The 13,000-nt window shown below is 39.4% G+C and overlaps 1 protein-coding gene across 1 annotated transcript in view; it reads left to right on the top strand.

Annotated features, from left to right (window-relative positions):
* Positions 1-11,175, top strand: part of cdk17 (cyclin-dependent kinase 17) — a 58,408-nt gene extending 47,233 nt beyond the window's left edge. The window contains exons 6-17 of the mRNA XM_042511359.1: positions 1,657-1,713; positions 1,819-1,933; positions 2,831-2,925; positions 3,395-3,457; positions 4,632-4,755; positions 4,930-5,050; positions 5,904-6,001; positions 6,111-6,216; positions 6,466-6,508; positions 8,089-8,179; positions 8,285-8,362; positions 9,905-11,175. Of these exons, the coding sequence (XP_042367293.1) occupies positions 1,657-1,713; positions 1,819-1,933; positions 2,831-2,925; positions 3,395-3,457; positions 4,632-4,755; positions 4,930-5,050; positions 5,904-6,001; positions 6,111-6,216; positions 6,466-6,508; positions 8,089-8,179; positions 8,285-8,362; positions 9,905-9,945 (1,032 nt within the window). The 3' untranslated portion in view covers positions 9,946-11,175. The remainder of the gene's footprint in view (positions 1-1,656; positions 1,714-1,818; positions 1,934-2,830; positions 2,926-3,394; positions 3,458-4,631; positions 4,756-4,929; positions 5,051-5,903; positions 6,002-6,110; positions 6,217-6,465; positions 6,509-8,088; positions 8,180-8,284; positions 8,363-9,904) is intronic.
* Positions 11,176-13,000: the final 1,825 nt, after the last annotated feature.

The raw sequence follows: 13,000 nt of genomic DNA, 5'->3' as shown, positions 1-13,000 counted from the left end.
GCGAAACCACTCTGTCCCCCCTTTCCATCATCAGACTGCATATGCAGAACAGCAAGGCCACATTAACGGTGTGATATTCCCACCTTGAACAGGCAGTGTAAATGAGCCTTATTACTCTCCCTGTGTAATGCTGATTTTTTAAGGAAAACATTGTTGTTCTTGCTTGTCTGCAGTGAACTAAACTTCCAAAAATGGAGAAAATTTTTTACGAATTGCAGTAGAAGGGGGCATTGTTTAACAACAGCAAAACTGTATCAAAACATCTTTTTACTTAAAAATATGTTTAAAATAAAACATCTTCTTACACAACTTGTGCATTTCAACGGGGAACTGAACTAAGAATGACACTTATCTATCGTCTCTTCAAAGCCAGTCTTGACAAAAACAGGAATTTTACCTGGCTGAACATGGGAGCTGCTGTCTACTGCTGCCTCAGTCAGTTAGTTTGTTTGTGTTATTGTGTGACTTTTAAGTTTAAAGGGTTAGTTCAGATTCACCAGAGCGGTAGACCAGCAGCTTTTGTGTTCATCAAGGTCAAATTACTGATTCTGGCTTTGAAAAGAGCAGTGATACGTTTCATTTTCATTTAGTTCCCTGTCAGAAGGAACTGTGCATTTGTGAAGACTTGGATTATACTGCAGGAGTTGTGTAAGAGTTTGTAAACAGATGTTTTGAGAAAGTTTTACTGGACCCCAATGACTTCAATTCATCAAAAACTGTCTCTGTTTTTCGATACTGTTCACCTTGGAGGCATGAGAGAAAAAGTTTTCTTCACAAATTTCGTTGCAATACAGGGTGAGTAACTGGGCTGAAGTGTTCCTTTATGATTTTTCCCAGCAGCTACAGTGAGGAATGATAGAAGAAATATTTTCATTGACCTTTTATAGGGATTTTCAAATTCTGACACTAACAAAATCTACATTATGACAAATAATCCAGTAGCATTTCCTGTTAGCAGTGTACCCATGAATGTACAGACAAACACTAGATTACTTTGATGCTGAAGAAAACTAAAAACGTGATGATTCTCAGACAAGTTCTTTTAAGGAGCATCTTTTTTCCTATGATTTCTAAGCGGCCTTATGGATGTTTATTCATGAAGGACATCAAAGGTATTCTCCCAAAGTGCAAGTCAAACTATATCTAAAAATACGGGTATCATGTCTGAGTTAAGGATATGACAGAGTTATTCTAAGAGTTGGTACTTTTGAAGCTAATTGCTGCAATTAGGTGAGACAGGATGTTAAGTAGCTCAAGTGCCACACAGTTTTAAAGCATCTGATCTAAAATATTGAGTGTCATGTTTTCGTGTCAGTCCTGAAACAAAAAGCAAGGAAGTCTGTTCAACACTCATACACAGAGAAATCCATCAGGCACAGAGAACAGTTTCTACACCAATAGTCAGAAGATTACCCGGATTACAATACATTCATTTGTTACATTTTTAGTTCATATAAAGAGGTATCTAAAGATTTGTGGAAGCTTCACTCCCTGAATAAAAAAATCTCGCAAATCCGTTTATGAGCTTTATTCTGGTTTTGCAGGAACAGTTAAATCACAGATTGAGCGGGTTAGCGTGTCAAAAATGAGATTTATCAGTGGCCCCTTAACATAATCTGTGCTTAGTTCTCACTTTGGCTTCTGTTTTTTTCTCAGTCGGAGATTGGTTTTGGCAAGTTGGAGACATACATTAAGCTGGACAAATTGGGAGAGGTGAGGAATTGCTGAAATCCTATGTGACACTGTTAATAAAGGAAATGGGTTTCACAGTTCACTTTAAATCAGTAATAGTAAACCAGCGTTGTATGTTTTATTCAGGGAACCTACGCCACAGTATTTAAAGGACGCAGTAAGCTGACGGACAACCTGGTGGCACTGAAGGAGATCCGGCTGGAGCATGAGGAGGGAGCGCCATGCACTGCCATCAGAGAAGGTAATGTGCTTTTGTCTCCAAAATTGTTACACTGGAGCTTGAACTTCAATTAATTCTACACATCAATTTAAACAAATCATGCCTTTCCAGAAATAAAAATATAAATTTGTATATACCATCCTTTTTATGCTTCTGTACCGGAGATAGCCAAGGCCCGGAGGCATTATGTTTTTGGGTTGTCCTTCCGTTCGTCCAGCACATTATTGTTAACACGATATCTCAATAACGCCTCAAGGGAATTTCTATGAATTCTACACTTTGACTCAACAATGAATCTGATTAGATTTTGGTGGTCATAGGTTAAAGTTCAAGGACCCTGTGACCTCGTCTGCCACTTTCAAATTTCTCTCAAACGTTCAAGTAAATGCAAAAAAAATGAGCTGATTCGATTTTCATGGTAAAAGGTCAACGTCGCGGTGACTGTGCATTCATCTCATTCTTGTGAAGGAAATATCTCAAAAACACCTTGAGGGACTTTTTTCATTTTTGTGAATGCAATATTTGAAGATGGCCTTGAAAGAGTTTACTTAAATTTGGCACCAACGTCCACTTGGACTCCAGAATGAACTGTTTAAAATCTGGTTGTCAAAAGACAAGGCCAAGGTCACGGTGACGTAAAAAAAACATCTTTGTGGCCATAACTTGAGAACCTTTGGTGCCCACCTTGAAACTGTGCCAACTGTATAGATCTTCTGTGCTGCAGAGAGGAAGGAGTGTGTGAAGCATCTACGTTTTCACAGACATGGATGTAAACTATAAGGGTAACTTAACTGGTGCACAGAGGTATACAACCACATGACAGTATATGTAGTTTAGATTTGAGTCATTGGGCATTTGGTAATTAAGAGTGTAACGTGTCTCTCTTTGTGTTGCACCTATTTGTCTTTGTTTCTGTAGTGTCGTTACTGAAGGACCTCAAACACGCCAACATCGTGACACTTCACGACATCGTCCACACTGACAAGAGCCTCACACTCGTATTCGAGTACCTGGTAAGACTCACTACTTCCCCATGTTATCCATGCGTAATGATTTGTTTTTTCACTTTTGCCAACCCTCCCAGGTAAATTTACTCCTCTTGAATTAAAAAAGATATGGAAAACAGTGAGGTCTATAATGCTAATTTATTAGAGTGGATGAGAAGTTTTCAGGATATGGCAAATTATATAAGAACAATATCAGGTAGTTGTCATTACTTTTGCATATTCTGGAACAACAAAAGGCAAATAACTCTGTAGCTTACAGATGGGAAAGGGTCGACGGTGATGTCAAACAGGAAGGGAATGTAGGAAATGAGCAGAAACATTAACACAGATTATTGCTTTATGAGGAAATATGCTGCATCAACAGGATGTGTGAAATAGCATATTGATAAAAGACGAAGTGAAATGTGCATGAAATAGAAATCTCTGGGTTTCACTGGTTCTGCTTCCTGTCTGATGGTATCATCTCTTCCGGTAGGATAAGGACCTGAAGCAGTACATGGATGACTGTGGAAACATAATGAGCATGCACAATGTGAAGGTGAGGACATATCTTACTCTTCCTGATTAAATTTGTATTCGGCCCTTTTTACTTTGTGAAGCTGTTTTCCGTTGCTGTAAAAAACAAACATTGATCTTCTCAAGTTTTGTTTATACTCACGTAAGGCACTATGCGCATGCACAGAGATGCGCTGTTCATTGATCCGAAATGCAAAGGGGTGGAGAAACAAAATGTTCTGTAAATAAGCAAGAAATCAATGAGTGTGAACGGAAGAATGCCTGCCAACAGTATTAAACACAGACATACCGCCAAACACTGCATTTGTGTACTGCAGTAATCACTGTTGCTTACCTCCAAGGGAAAAATTATTCTTTTCCGCTTTGGCAGTTGGCACCTAGTTACGAAAATTCAGTGTTGCATGACAACTGTGGGAGCCTTTGTGCTCGGCGTGAAAGACAAGATGACATCATTTTTGACACGTGAACCTCACGCTGGGGACACTATGGCATGTGTAAACCATACTTCAGCCCTGCTTTTTTAAAATTTTGTTCAATAGAAATGACACTGCACTGTGTTTTGCAGGACCAATTTTCAATACATAGTTGGACTTTTGAATGGTCCTTTGACCAAATAGTCACAGGGACTTTCAGGACTAAAGTCTCTTTAGCACATTTCTTTTGCACACCCCATCTTAAAATCGGGAAATTTAGACTAATAATGGAAAAAACTAGAATTACCGCTTTGCAGTTGTACCCCCCACAAACCACTGAAGTTGCAGTTGCAAGTTTTGTCAAAATTACTGTATGAATTCTTGATTTATGGCTAAATACATATTTTGTGGTTTCAAAGTGACCTTGACCTTTGATGTTCAACCACCACATTCGAAACATTTTCTCCTTGAATCCAAGTGGATGTTGGTGCTAAATTTAAATAAACTCCTTGTTAGATCATGCATTTATGAGAATGCAACAGACACAAGGTCACAGTGACCTTGACCTTTGACCAAAAAATTCTAATCAGATAAGTCCAAGTGGACGTTTGTGTCAAATTTGAAGAAAACTCCCTCAGGACGTTCTTGAAATCGCATGGCGCTTCCGGCCACAGCTATTGACGGCGCGGAGACAAAAAAAGTTTTGCTTATACAGTATGGAATGCACTTTTTACAAGATAAGACATATTAATCACATTGTGTTTTTTACACATATCTTTCCAGATCTTCCTGTTCCAGATTTTGCGAGGGCTGTCGTATTGTCACAAGAGGAAAGTTCTCCACAGGGACCTGAAGCCCCAGAACCTCCTTATCAACGAGAGAGGAGAACTCAAACTAGCTGATTTCGGTGAGAGGAACCACAGCAGCAGCTGATATTTTCTTTAACGCTGGGGAGAATGAAAGAGCAGCAGTAATCCTGTTGTTGTAAAACAGACAAAAAATATGTTGCAGTAAATTCAGTAATGTCACTTCCGTGTGTAAACAATTCTAATGTCTGCTTATGTCTTTGGTGGGGTGGCAGGTCTAGCGAGGGCCAAGTCTGTGCCGACAAAAACCTACTCCAACGAGGTGGTGACTCTCTGGTACCGGCCCCCTGATGTTCTACTGGGATCCTCTGAGTATTCAACACAGATCGACATGTGGTAAGAGCCTAACAAGTACACTGCTGCTCATGCTACCAATACTGGACTAGTGCTGATCAAAGAAAAATAATATTTGTGATGCTCATTCAATAATTTGAGTCATTTATCAAGTAAAAACACCAAATATATTTACTACACAGTTTTTGTCATTATGCCTCAGTGCAGGCGATAGCATTATGTTTTCAGGTTGTTTGTTCCAGTCTCATAAAAACAATAGCTCAAGAATGCCTTGAGGAAATTTCTTTAAATTTGGCACAAACGTTCACAAAGACTCAAAGATGAAGTGATTGGAATTTGATGGTTGAAGGTAGAGGACGCTGTGACCTTGCATCCGCCTCACTTTTGTGAACGTCATACTTCAAGAACACCTTGAAGGAATTTCTTCAGTTTTGGCAAAAATTTCCACTTGGACTCAACAATAAACTGATTAGAATTTGGTGGTCAAACGTCAAGGTTCACTGTGACCTCTTCGGATTCATTTTTTTGAGGGTGCCTTGAGGGTTTGTTTTTCTTTCTTCAAATTTCGCACAAACATTTAGTCGGACTCAACTATACACTGACTGTATTTCGGTCACTCTTTCGGTGAATTCAAGAATTCATATGCTAACGATGGCAAAATTTTACACAAAGGTCCACTGTGATAAAATGATGACTTCATGACATTTTCCATCCCAAAGGTCAAGTTCACTGTAATATCATAGTTTTCTATAGAAAAACCTTTCGGGCCATAACTCAACACCATAACTCTGGAACAGACGACGAGACATTTAGTCTGATTAATAATAATATTAAAAAAGATAATCGTAAGTTGCACCCCTTAAAATGAAACTACTCTGTGGTTGTGTGTCTGCAGGGGTGTTGGGTGTATTTTCTATGAGATGGCTGCAGGTCGGCCGCTGTTTCCCGGCTCCACCGTGGAGGACGAGCTCCACCTCATCTTCAGGTTACTCGGTGAGTGACTCCCACCAGGCCAGATTACCACAGTAACACTAATGTCTCACCACACATATTGAACAGAACCTGGCAAAATATCTGAGTGGCTGTGATTCTGTGACTTCAGGCACGCCCACAGAGGAGAACTGGCCGGGAATCTCCTCCATTGATGAGTTTAAATCCTACAACTTCCCTAAATACAAACCACAGCCGTTAATCAACCACGCTCCCAGGTACTGTGTCTGAGTGTGTGGGTCTGCACCTTGTTTTGTGTTTTGTTTGTTTTTTTGCATCCATGATTATTTTTTCGCAGCCCCCTTTGCATTTATACAGTAATGGTGTATTCGTATATGTGTGCCGCGGGCAGGAAATCCTGTGGAACAATTCACAGACACCCGTCCACTTCCTTCCTCCCATGAGTCCACACAATCCCATCAGCCCTTGCTGCAGCTTACTGTCCCTCTTCCTTTTGTCTCCTCTAGGCTGGATGGCGAAGGCATCGAGCTGCTGCTGGCTTTCCTCAGAGTGAGTGTTTCCTGCACATTACCCAGAATGCAATTCACTCCTAACGTATTTATTAAGCTTATTTCGCACCTGATGTCCCGACCCCCCCCCCCTTTTCTTGAAGTGAATTTTTAAACTAATAATAATTTATAAAACATAGCAGGTATTAAACTTATAAACTTAAAAAGTTTGATAACCATTTCTTCAAATGCAGAATTATGTTATTTTTATTCACTTTTTAGTGTTGTTTTAAAATTTCAAACATTATCATACATAAAAGTAACTTAAGCACATCATTAATGGGAAGGAGCTCAGTTTTTTGTTTTTTGCCAATGTAATTCTCCTACCATATAATCTGCCTTTCCACGCATGAACATGAACAAAATTTTGCTCATGGGTCCAGTCCTTTTCCAGAGTTCCTCACCTAAAATTGCAGGCTAATAGTCCTGATGGCGGTGCTACAGCAAAACTTTAAAATGTAAAACTTTGAATATTGTTTCTTTTTTTAATTAGTCGTATTATTCATGCTATGATTTTGCAACTTTCACCAAAATCTAGCACTAAGTGAGCAGAAATGATCAGATGCTTCTAGCTGCAGGAATTCCATCATACAAAGTCCATTACTCTGTTTTGCACAATGACTGTTAAATTAACGAAACTTATCTGTTCCTACATTTTTTTGCTCAGTTGACAACTGGTTACACAGCATCAGACTGTCCTCCACAAATGATCCAGACAGACTTTTGAAATGTCAAAAATTGAGCCCACAGTGCATCAGAAGTTTGTAGAGTACACATTACTGTAAACAGCCAATGCAAAATCACACTAAATGAATCTCCAGTGTTCATGAAAAGAGGACAAAATTTTGATCTCATAGTAGAAATAGTTTGGGAAATTTCAGAACAGTATCTTAAAAACTGAATGTTTGACAATATTTTAACTTACATAGTGGATCCTCCTCCTGCATTTCCTCTTCTTTTTTTAATCATCCTTCTCTTCCTCCTCCTTCCTTGTCAAAATGCGCGGCCCGGACTCACTGCTTTATATCATTATTGTAAGAAGTATTAGTTGTATTGTTGAAAAATAAACATGCTGCACTAAAATCCAAATTGCTTGATTGATTTTTAAAGTGTGTGTATTGTCTATTTTTTCAACGTCCTTTGAGAATCAATCAAGCAATTTGAGGTTTAGGTCGATTAACTGGCTTTCTGAGTTTTCAACCACATCTCACAGTTGTCATTCAGTTAATGGAGCTGGTATAGATGTCATCACATGGCCTAAATGTGAACTTTTGGTCATGTGACAAGAAAAGTCAATAACGGATAAACAATTACAAGACAGCAAATACTTGAATTGTACAACCTCTTACAATTATTATCCATTATCTCTCTCTTCATCATCACATTTTATTTAGAAATGCATTCCCTCAGTACCTGTTGCAGACAGCAGGAGGCGTAGTACCATCACCGTTTTCCCAATCATAGTTCTAATATGTTTCAGTTCGTCTCAGTTTATGGGAGTGAATCACTGATTGCAGACAGCCACAGTGTAATCTGCTAAAATCACGGGATGGCTGATATTTCCTGTTTCTGCCCCCGCAGTATGAATCAAAGAAGAGGACTTCAGCTGAAGAGGCGATGAAACATCCCCACTTCAGGCAGCTCGGGATGAGAGTTCACACACTGCCTGAGAGTGAGCGCGCACACAGCTAAATAAAGCTGCGGCCTGTCTATCTTTTCGTCTCTTTTTCTACTTTCCTGCTGTTTTGCTGTAGACTGAAGCTCCTCTCTGTTGTAGGTGTATCAATATTCACATTAAAAGAAGTGCAGCTGCAGAGGGACCCTGGCTACAGGAACTCCTCGTACCCAGACACAGGTGGGTGGGGAACACATCCACATACCTTGGAGTTTAATGTTGTGGGATCATTAGACAGAAATATAAACTTTTCTCACTTAATATGATCATGTAGCAATTATCAGAAAGTACATAAAATAACAGTTAAAGGCACTCGAGTGATTAAAGGGAACCTTTTATGCTTTTCCTTAATTTCTGTCATATATAAAATATTACATTATCAGATATTCATATTAAATGTGGCCACAATTTTAAATAATGACTTGAATGTATGTTCTGAATCTTGGGCTCTAACGTTTTCTTTTTTATCAGGTTGTGACATTCTTCTTATGGTCATTTGCTCTCAGCACATGTAGATAAAACTGCTACATGTAGCTATGTGTTAACATCAGGGAAACATGTTATCTTTGTTGGCAATTTTATTGGCAATTGGAGCTTTCATTGTTAATATTTAATTGCAGAAAGTGCAGCCAAACACAGTCATTACTGGCTGCAAGCACATTGATACATGTAGCTACTCGCTAACATCAGAGAAAACATAATCTTGGTTGCTGATTTTATTAATTGCTCCCCAATTTCAGATCACACTCCTGCTGGATCATGTCCAGTCTTGTTCAGAAGCTTAAATTGATCATTTTTCACGGCAGAAAGTGCCACTACACACAGTACTGGCTGCAAGTACATTATTAAATGTAGCTACATGCTAACGTGAGGGGAAACGTAATCTTGGTTGCTAATGTTATAAATTTCTTGATGATTTCGTATCATGTTCCAGATGGAACATATTCGGTTATAAAGAATTTGGTTTCGAAGATTTTACTATATAATTGTAATGGTAGAAAGTGTCGCTATAATCAGAAACAGTCATTTCCCTGGCTACAATGACGGTGCCCTAGATGCTAAGATATGAAGACCCGTAAACACTGACCAATCAGAGCAGATGGGCTTTTTTGTGTGGGGGGTCTTACAGAGAAAGATGCAGACAGTATAAGAAAAATAGTAGGGTTTTTTTTTTTATATTGAAGCATATAAATTGGTTGTAATTTAAACCCAAAATGCAAGTATGAACAGAAAATCATTATAATAGTTCACAAGGGGGTTCACAGGAGACTGATTGATTAAAAATTGGTCCAAACTGAAGCAGCAGAAGCAGAAATATCCTAACTTATAGTTCATAGTGTAGGTCAAACTTCAAAACATACATTTCCTATAATGTAACTCTGCAGCAGTAGCGTTATGAGTTTTTCTATTCTCCCTGGCTACTTACGCTGGATTCACACTGGACTCAGTTCTTGAAAAGCACCTACCTCTGGTTTGCACACTCTTTGTAAAAACATTTTTAAGTGTCAAGCAAAAACCCAGATAACCCCGATGACATCATTCGGGTTTTTTCCCCCCAGTCCCTCCAGAACTACAGCAGACATAATGCAACTGTTTTCACAGGTAGAGTCGTACTCAAGCTTGTAACATTGGTGGTGCCCCTTTGAACTGAAAGCTGCATATGGCATCTAAAGCAAAAGCATTATGGGTATTGTATTTTCAGAGTTTTTCCTTTTCTTACAGGTAACGGCAAGATCAACAGGAGGCAGAGCATGCTCTTCTAATGTCTGATGAAGAGGATGGAGGACTGCCCAACTTCATCATCACTTCCCACTAACCTCTCGCATGAGCCCACCTCCCCTCGGAGTGACCCTCTCTCCCTAGTACCTGCACACACACACATAAACACGCACACACACCCTTCTGAGCGAGTGACTCTGGGTTGAATCTATTTGGAGACTGTGTTTATTTATTGGGGGGGGTGAGGTTGAATTTTTTGCTGCTAAACTACTACTGTCTGTATTTAACACACCGTGTGTGTGTGTGCGTGTGCATGTGTGTGTACATGATGTGAACTCGACGCCATGCACAGTTGAGCAGTCAGAAAGGTTACTGTTGTTTTTCTTCTGACTACGATTCTCCGGCTTCGTTTGAGTTAGAATTCCACTGATGTTGATGTCGACGCTGTGATCCAAGTTGTTGTTCTTGTTGTCGTGCTTGGAGACCGAACGCTTCAGTTTCTTCAGATTTTTTTTTTTTTTATAAATATGTATATCTATATATATTTGGAGTTAATGTTTTGTTTTTCTTCGAGCTTCCGTGACTGAACTCTACAACATTTCCAGGTTTAGAAAGACTCAAGATGATCTTGGTGGAGGAAAAAAAAAAAGTTCTTCTGGATTCCTCTTTATGAATTTTCCAAAACATTTTTGTCACTTCCTCTTCTAGAGGCCCTGCTGCCTCAGGAGTTACACTGATGGTCAAAAAGCAGGACTGTGAGCAGATTGTGGTAACAGTTTTAAGACGAGGGTTAAAGAAGCACACGTAGAGTCCGATCAGATTGGGAGAACATGAAACCAACTTTCAGTTCTTTTGTTCCTTTTGACCATTTTGGCTCAGCAACGGGACCAAACTGAGGTGGAGGGGAGGCAAACAGTTGGGAAGACAAGCGAAAAGCACGGATGAAAGAGGAGGAATACCGGAGCTGAATAGGAAGTCACGTGACGTCCCACAGGAAGCCAGCAAGCCTTCCCTAAAACCCCTCACAAAACTGCCAGGAATGGAGTGCTTTTTTAAAAAAACAAATGCAAGCTACACTTTCTCGCTCTGTGTGCATTCAGAGATCTCACTGCAGTCAGTCTTTGTTTTTTACTTGCACTTCAGCGTGTGTTTTTTTGTTTGTTTTTTTAAATCAGGGACCCGTGCCTTGACACGGCCGAGTTTACCCAACAGTATTAAGATGTGTTCTCTGTGTCTGTGACCTTTGACCTCTCCTTGTGAAACAACAGTGTCATTGTGGCATGTTTTTCGGAGGGGGGTTGGTGGGGTGGGATAGCGGGGTTCAGGGTGGGGTTTTCAAAAGCGAAATGGTTGTTTTCCACTTGGCGTCGGACCACTGCTTTCTCCAGCATTTGTACACAAGAAGCAGAAAAAAAGATTTCAAATTGAAATTTTAGATTGAACTGCCCGCTGTGTTGTTTGCAACTGACGGTGATGCTACAGATGAAGCCGATTGAGAAGTCTCTCTTTTTACTGCATGTTGACTGAAGCAAATGGAAGATCTCCCAGATATCACTTTGAAAATGTGCACTGGTGCATTCCTGGTTTTAGTTAGTGGCAGTGAGTATTTCTCTTATTCTGTGGGTGTTGTCACTTCTTGTTGAGATATTTCCAGTAGCTTTGTGATAGCAAAAAGTGTTAAATTACCTTAAAGGAAAAGTTTGACAATTGGGGAAATATACTTATTTGCTTAGATGAGGAGATTGTTGCCACTTGTACTTGCACAGTAAGCTAGCACAGAAAGCCTGTTATCTTAAAACAGAGACTAAACTTTGATTTTCATTTGAATTGAACAAACTAGATGTTGTTGTGTAGTGAGCTTCAGATTATGTTACTTACCAGGATAGTTCTTTGTCCTTGGCCTCAAGGAAGTCTGCTGGGCTTTGAAGCCGAGTTTGATAGTGGCCAGACTGTGGAATAACATCCATCACATGATGCCATGTGGCCAAAAAAGACTTTTTTCCATAGACTTTAACTGTCAAAAATCAGTGGATACTTTTTTTTAAGATCAGTTGTGACAAAATGACTTGTTTCACTTTTGGGATTTAATCCATTCAGTCAGATTACATTTGGAAAGTCAAGAGGAGCGTTGCTACCCCAAACACCCAAGTTAGCAGGGTGCTAAACTGGAAGTTAGCTGATCGGTTGGCCGAAGTGCGTCTGCTCTGTTGGCCACACAGAGCAGAAGCAGGGCCAATAATGAGAGTAATTTTATTTGTGGCAGTTGAAATCATTTGCCTTCATTTGCCACTAAGCAGCTTTAATATGAATGAATGGGGCGCCGACCTCCAACGCTGTATCCAGTTCTCTTTATAGATCGATGGTCTCCCCCGTATCTATTTTTTATGCTAAGCTAAGCTAACCAGCTGCTGGCTCCAGCCACAGGTTTACTGTACAGACACAAGTGTGGTATTGATATTCTCATGTAACTTTCAGCAAGAAGAGAGAGAATAAGTCTGTTTCTCTAAATAACTGTAAAAGATTTGTGGTGAATGTAAAGTTTTAGCGTCAGACCCTCAGAATAAAAGAGTAAGTGCTCCCCAGCTACCATTTTGCTTCAGAATTTAACAGTCACACAGGGAGAAATTAATCATGGAAAAGGCAGAGATCATGATTTCTACACTCACATTAAAAGAAAATAGAGTGCGGTGCAGGAGCTTCCGCAATGACTGACACCAGGAATGCATTGAACGTCACAGATTTAAGATTATGAGAAGATCTTTGGGAGATTATCCAGATACTGCAGCTCTTTTGCTCAGCATCTACATGAAAATTTCACATTTACTGTCTGCTGAGATTTTAAGGATTTGAGCAACACTAGAGTAACTGATTGGGTAGAAATGTTAGAAAAATGCTGAAAGCACTACTAATGCTTGTTAAACTCAATAGCCAAGAGCATTAATGTAGTAACATTAACTTTAACACAGTTTGCAGTTAATAGTGTAATAATCCTGTAAACATACACATAATTTCAGAAGCTGACAGAATATTTCTTTTCCTTTTGACGGGGATTAAATTATAAATTATGAGCTTGTAATTTAATAAATTAAAGCTCAACAT

The sequence above is a fragment of the Plectropomus leopardus genome, chromosome 22 (genome assembly GCF_008729295.1).
Source record: "Plectropomus leopardus isolate mb chromosome 22, YSFRI_Pleo_2.0, whole genome shotgun sequence".
In the NCBI taxonomy this organism is placed as follows: Eukaryota; Metazoa; Chordata; class Actinopteri; order Perciformes; family Serranidae; genus Plectropomus; species Plectropomus leopardus.
Note: the sequence above shows the minus strand (reverse complement) of the source record. Positions and strands in the feature narration are given on the sequence as shown.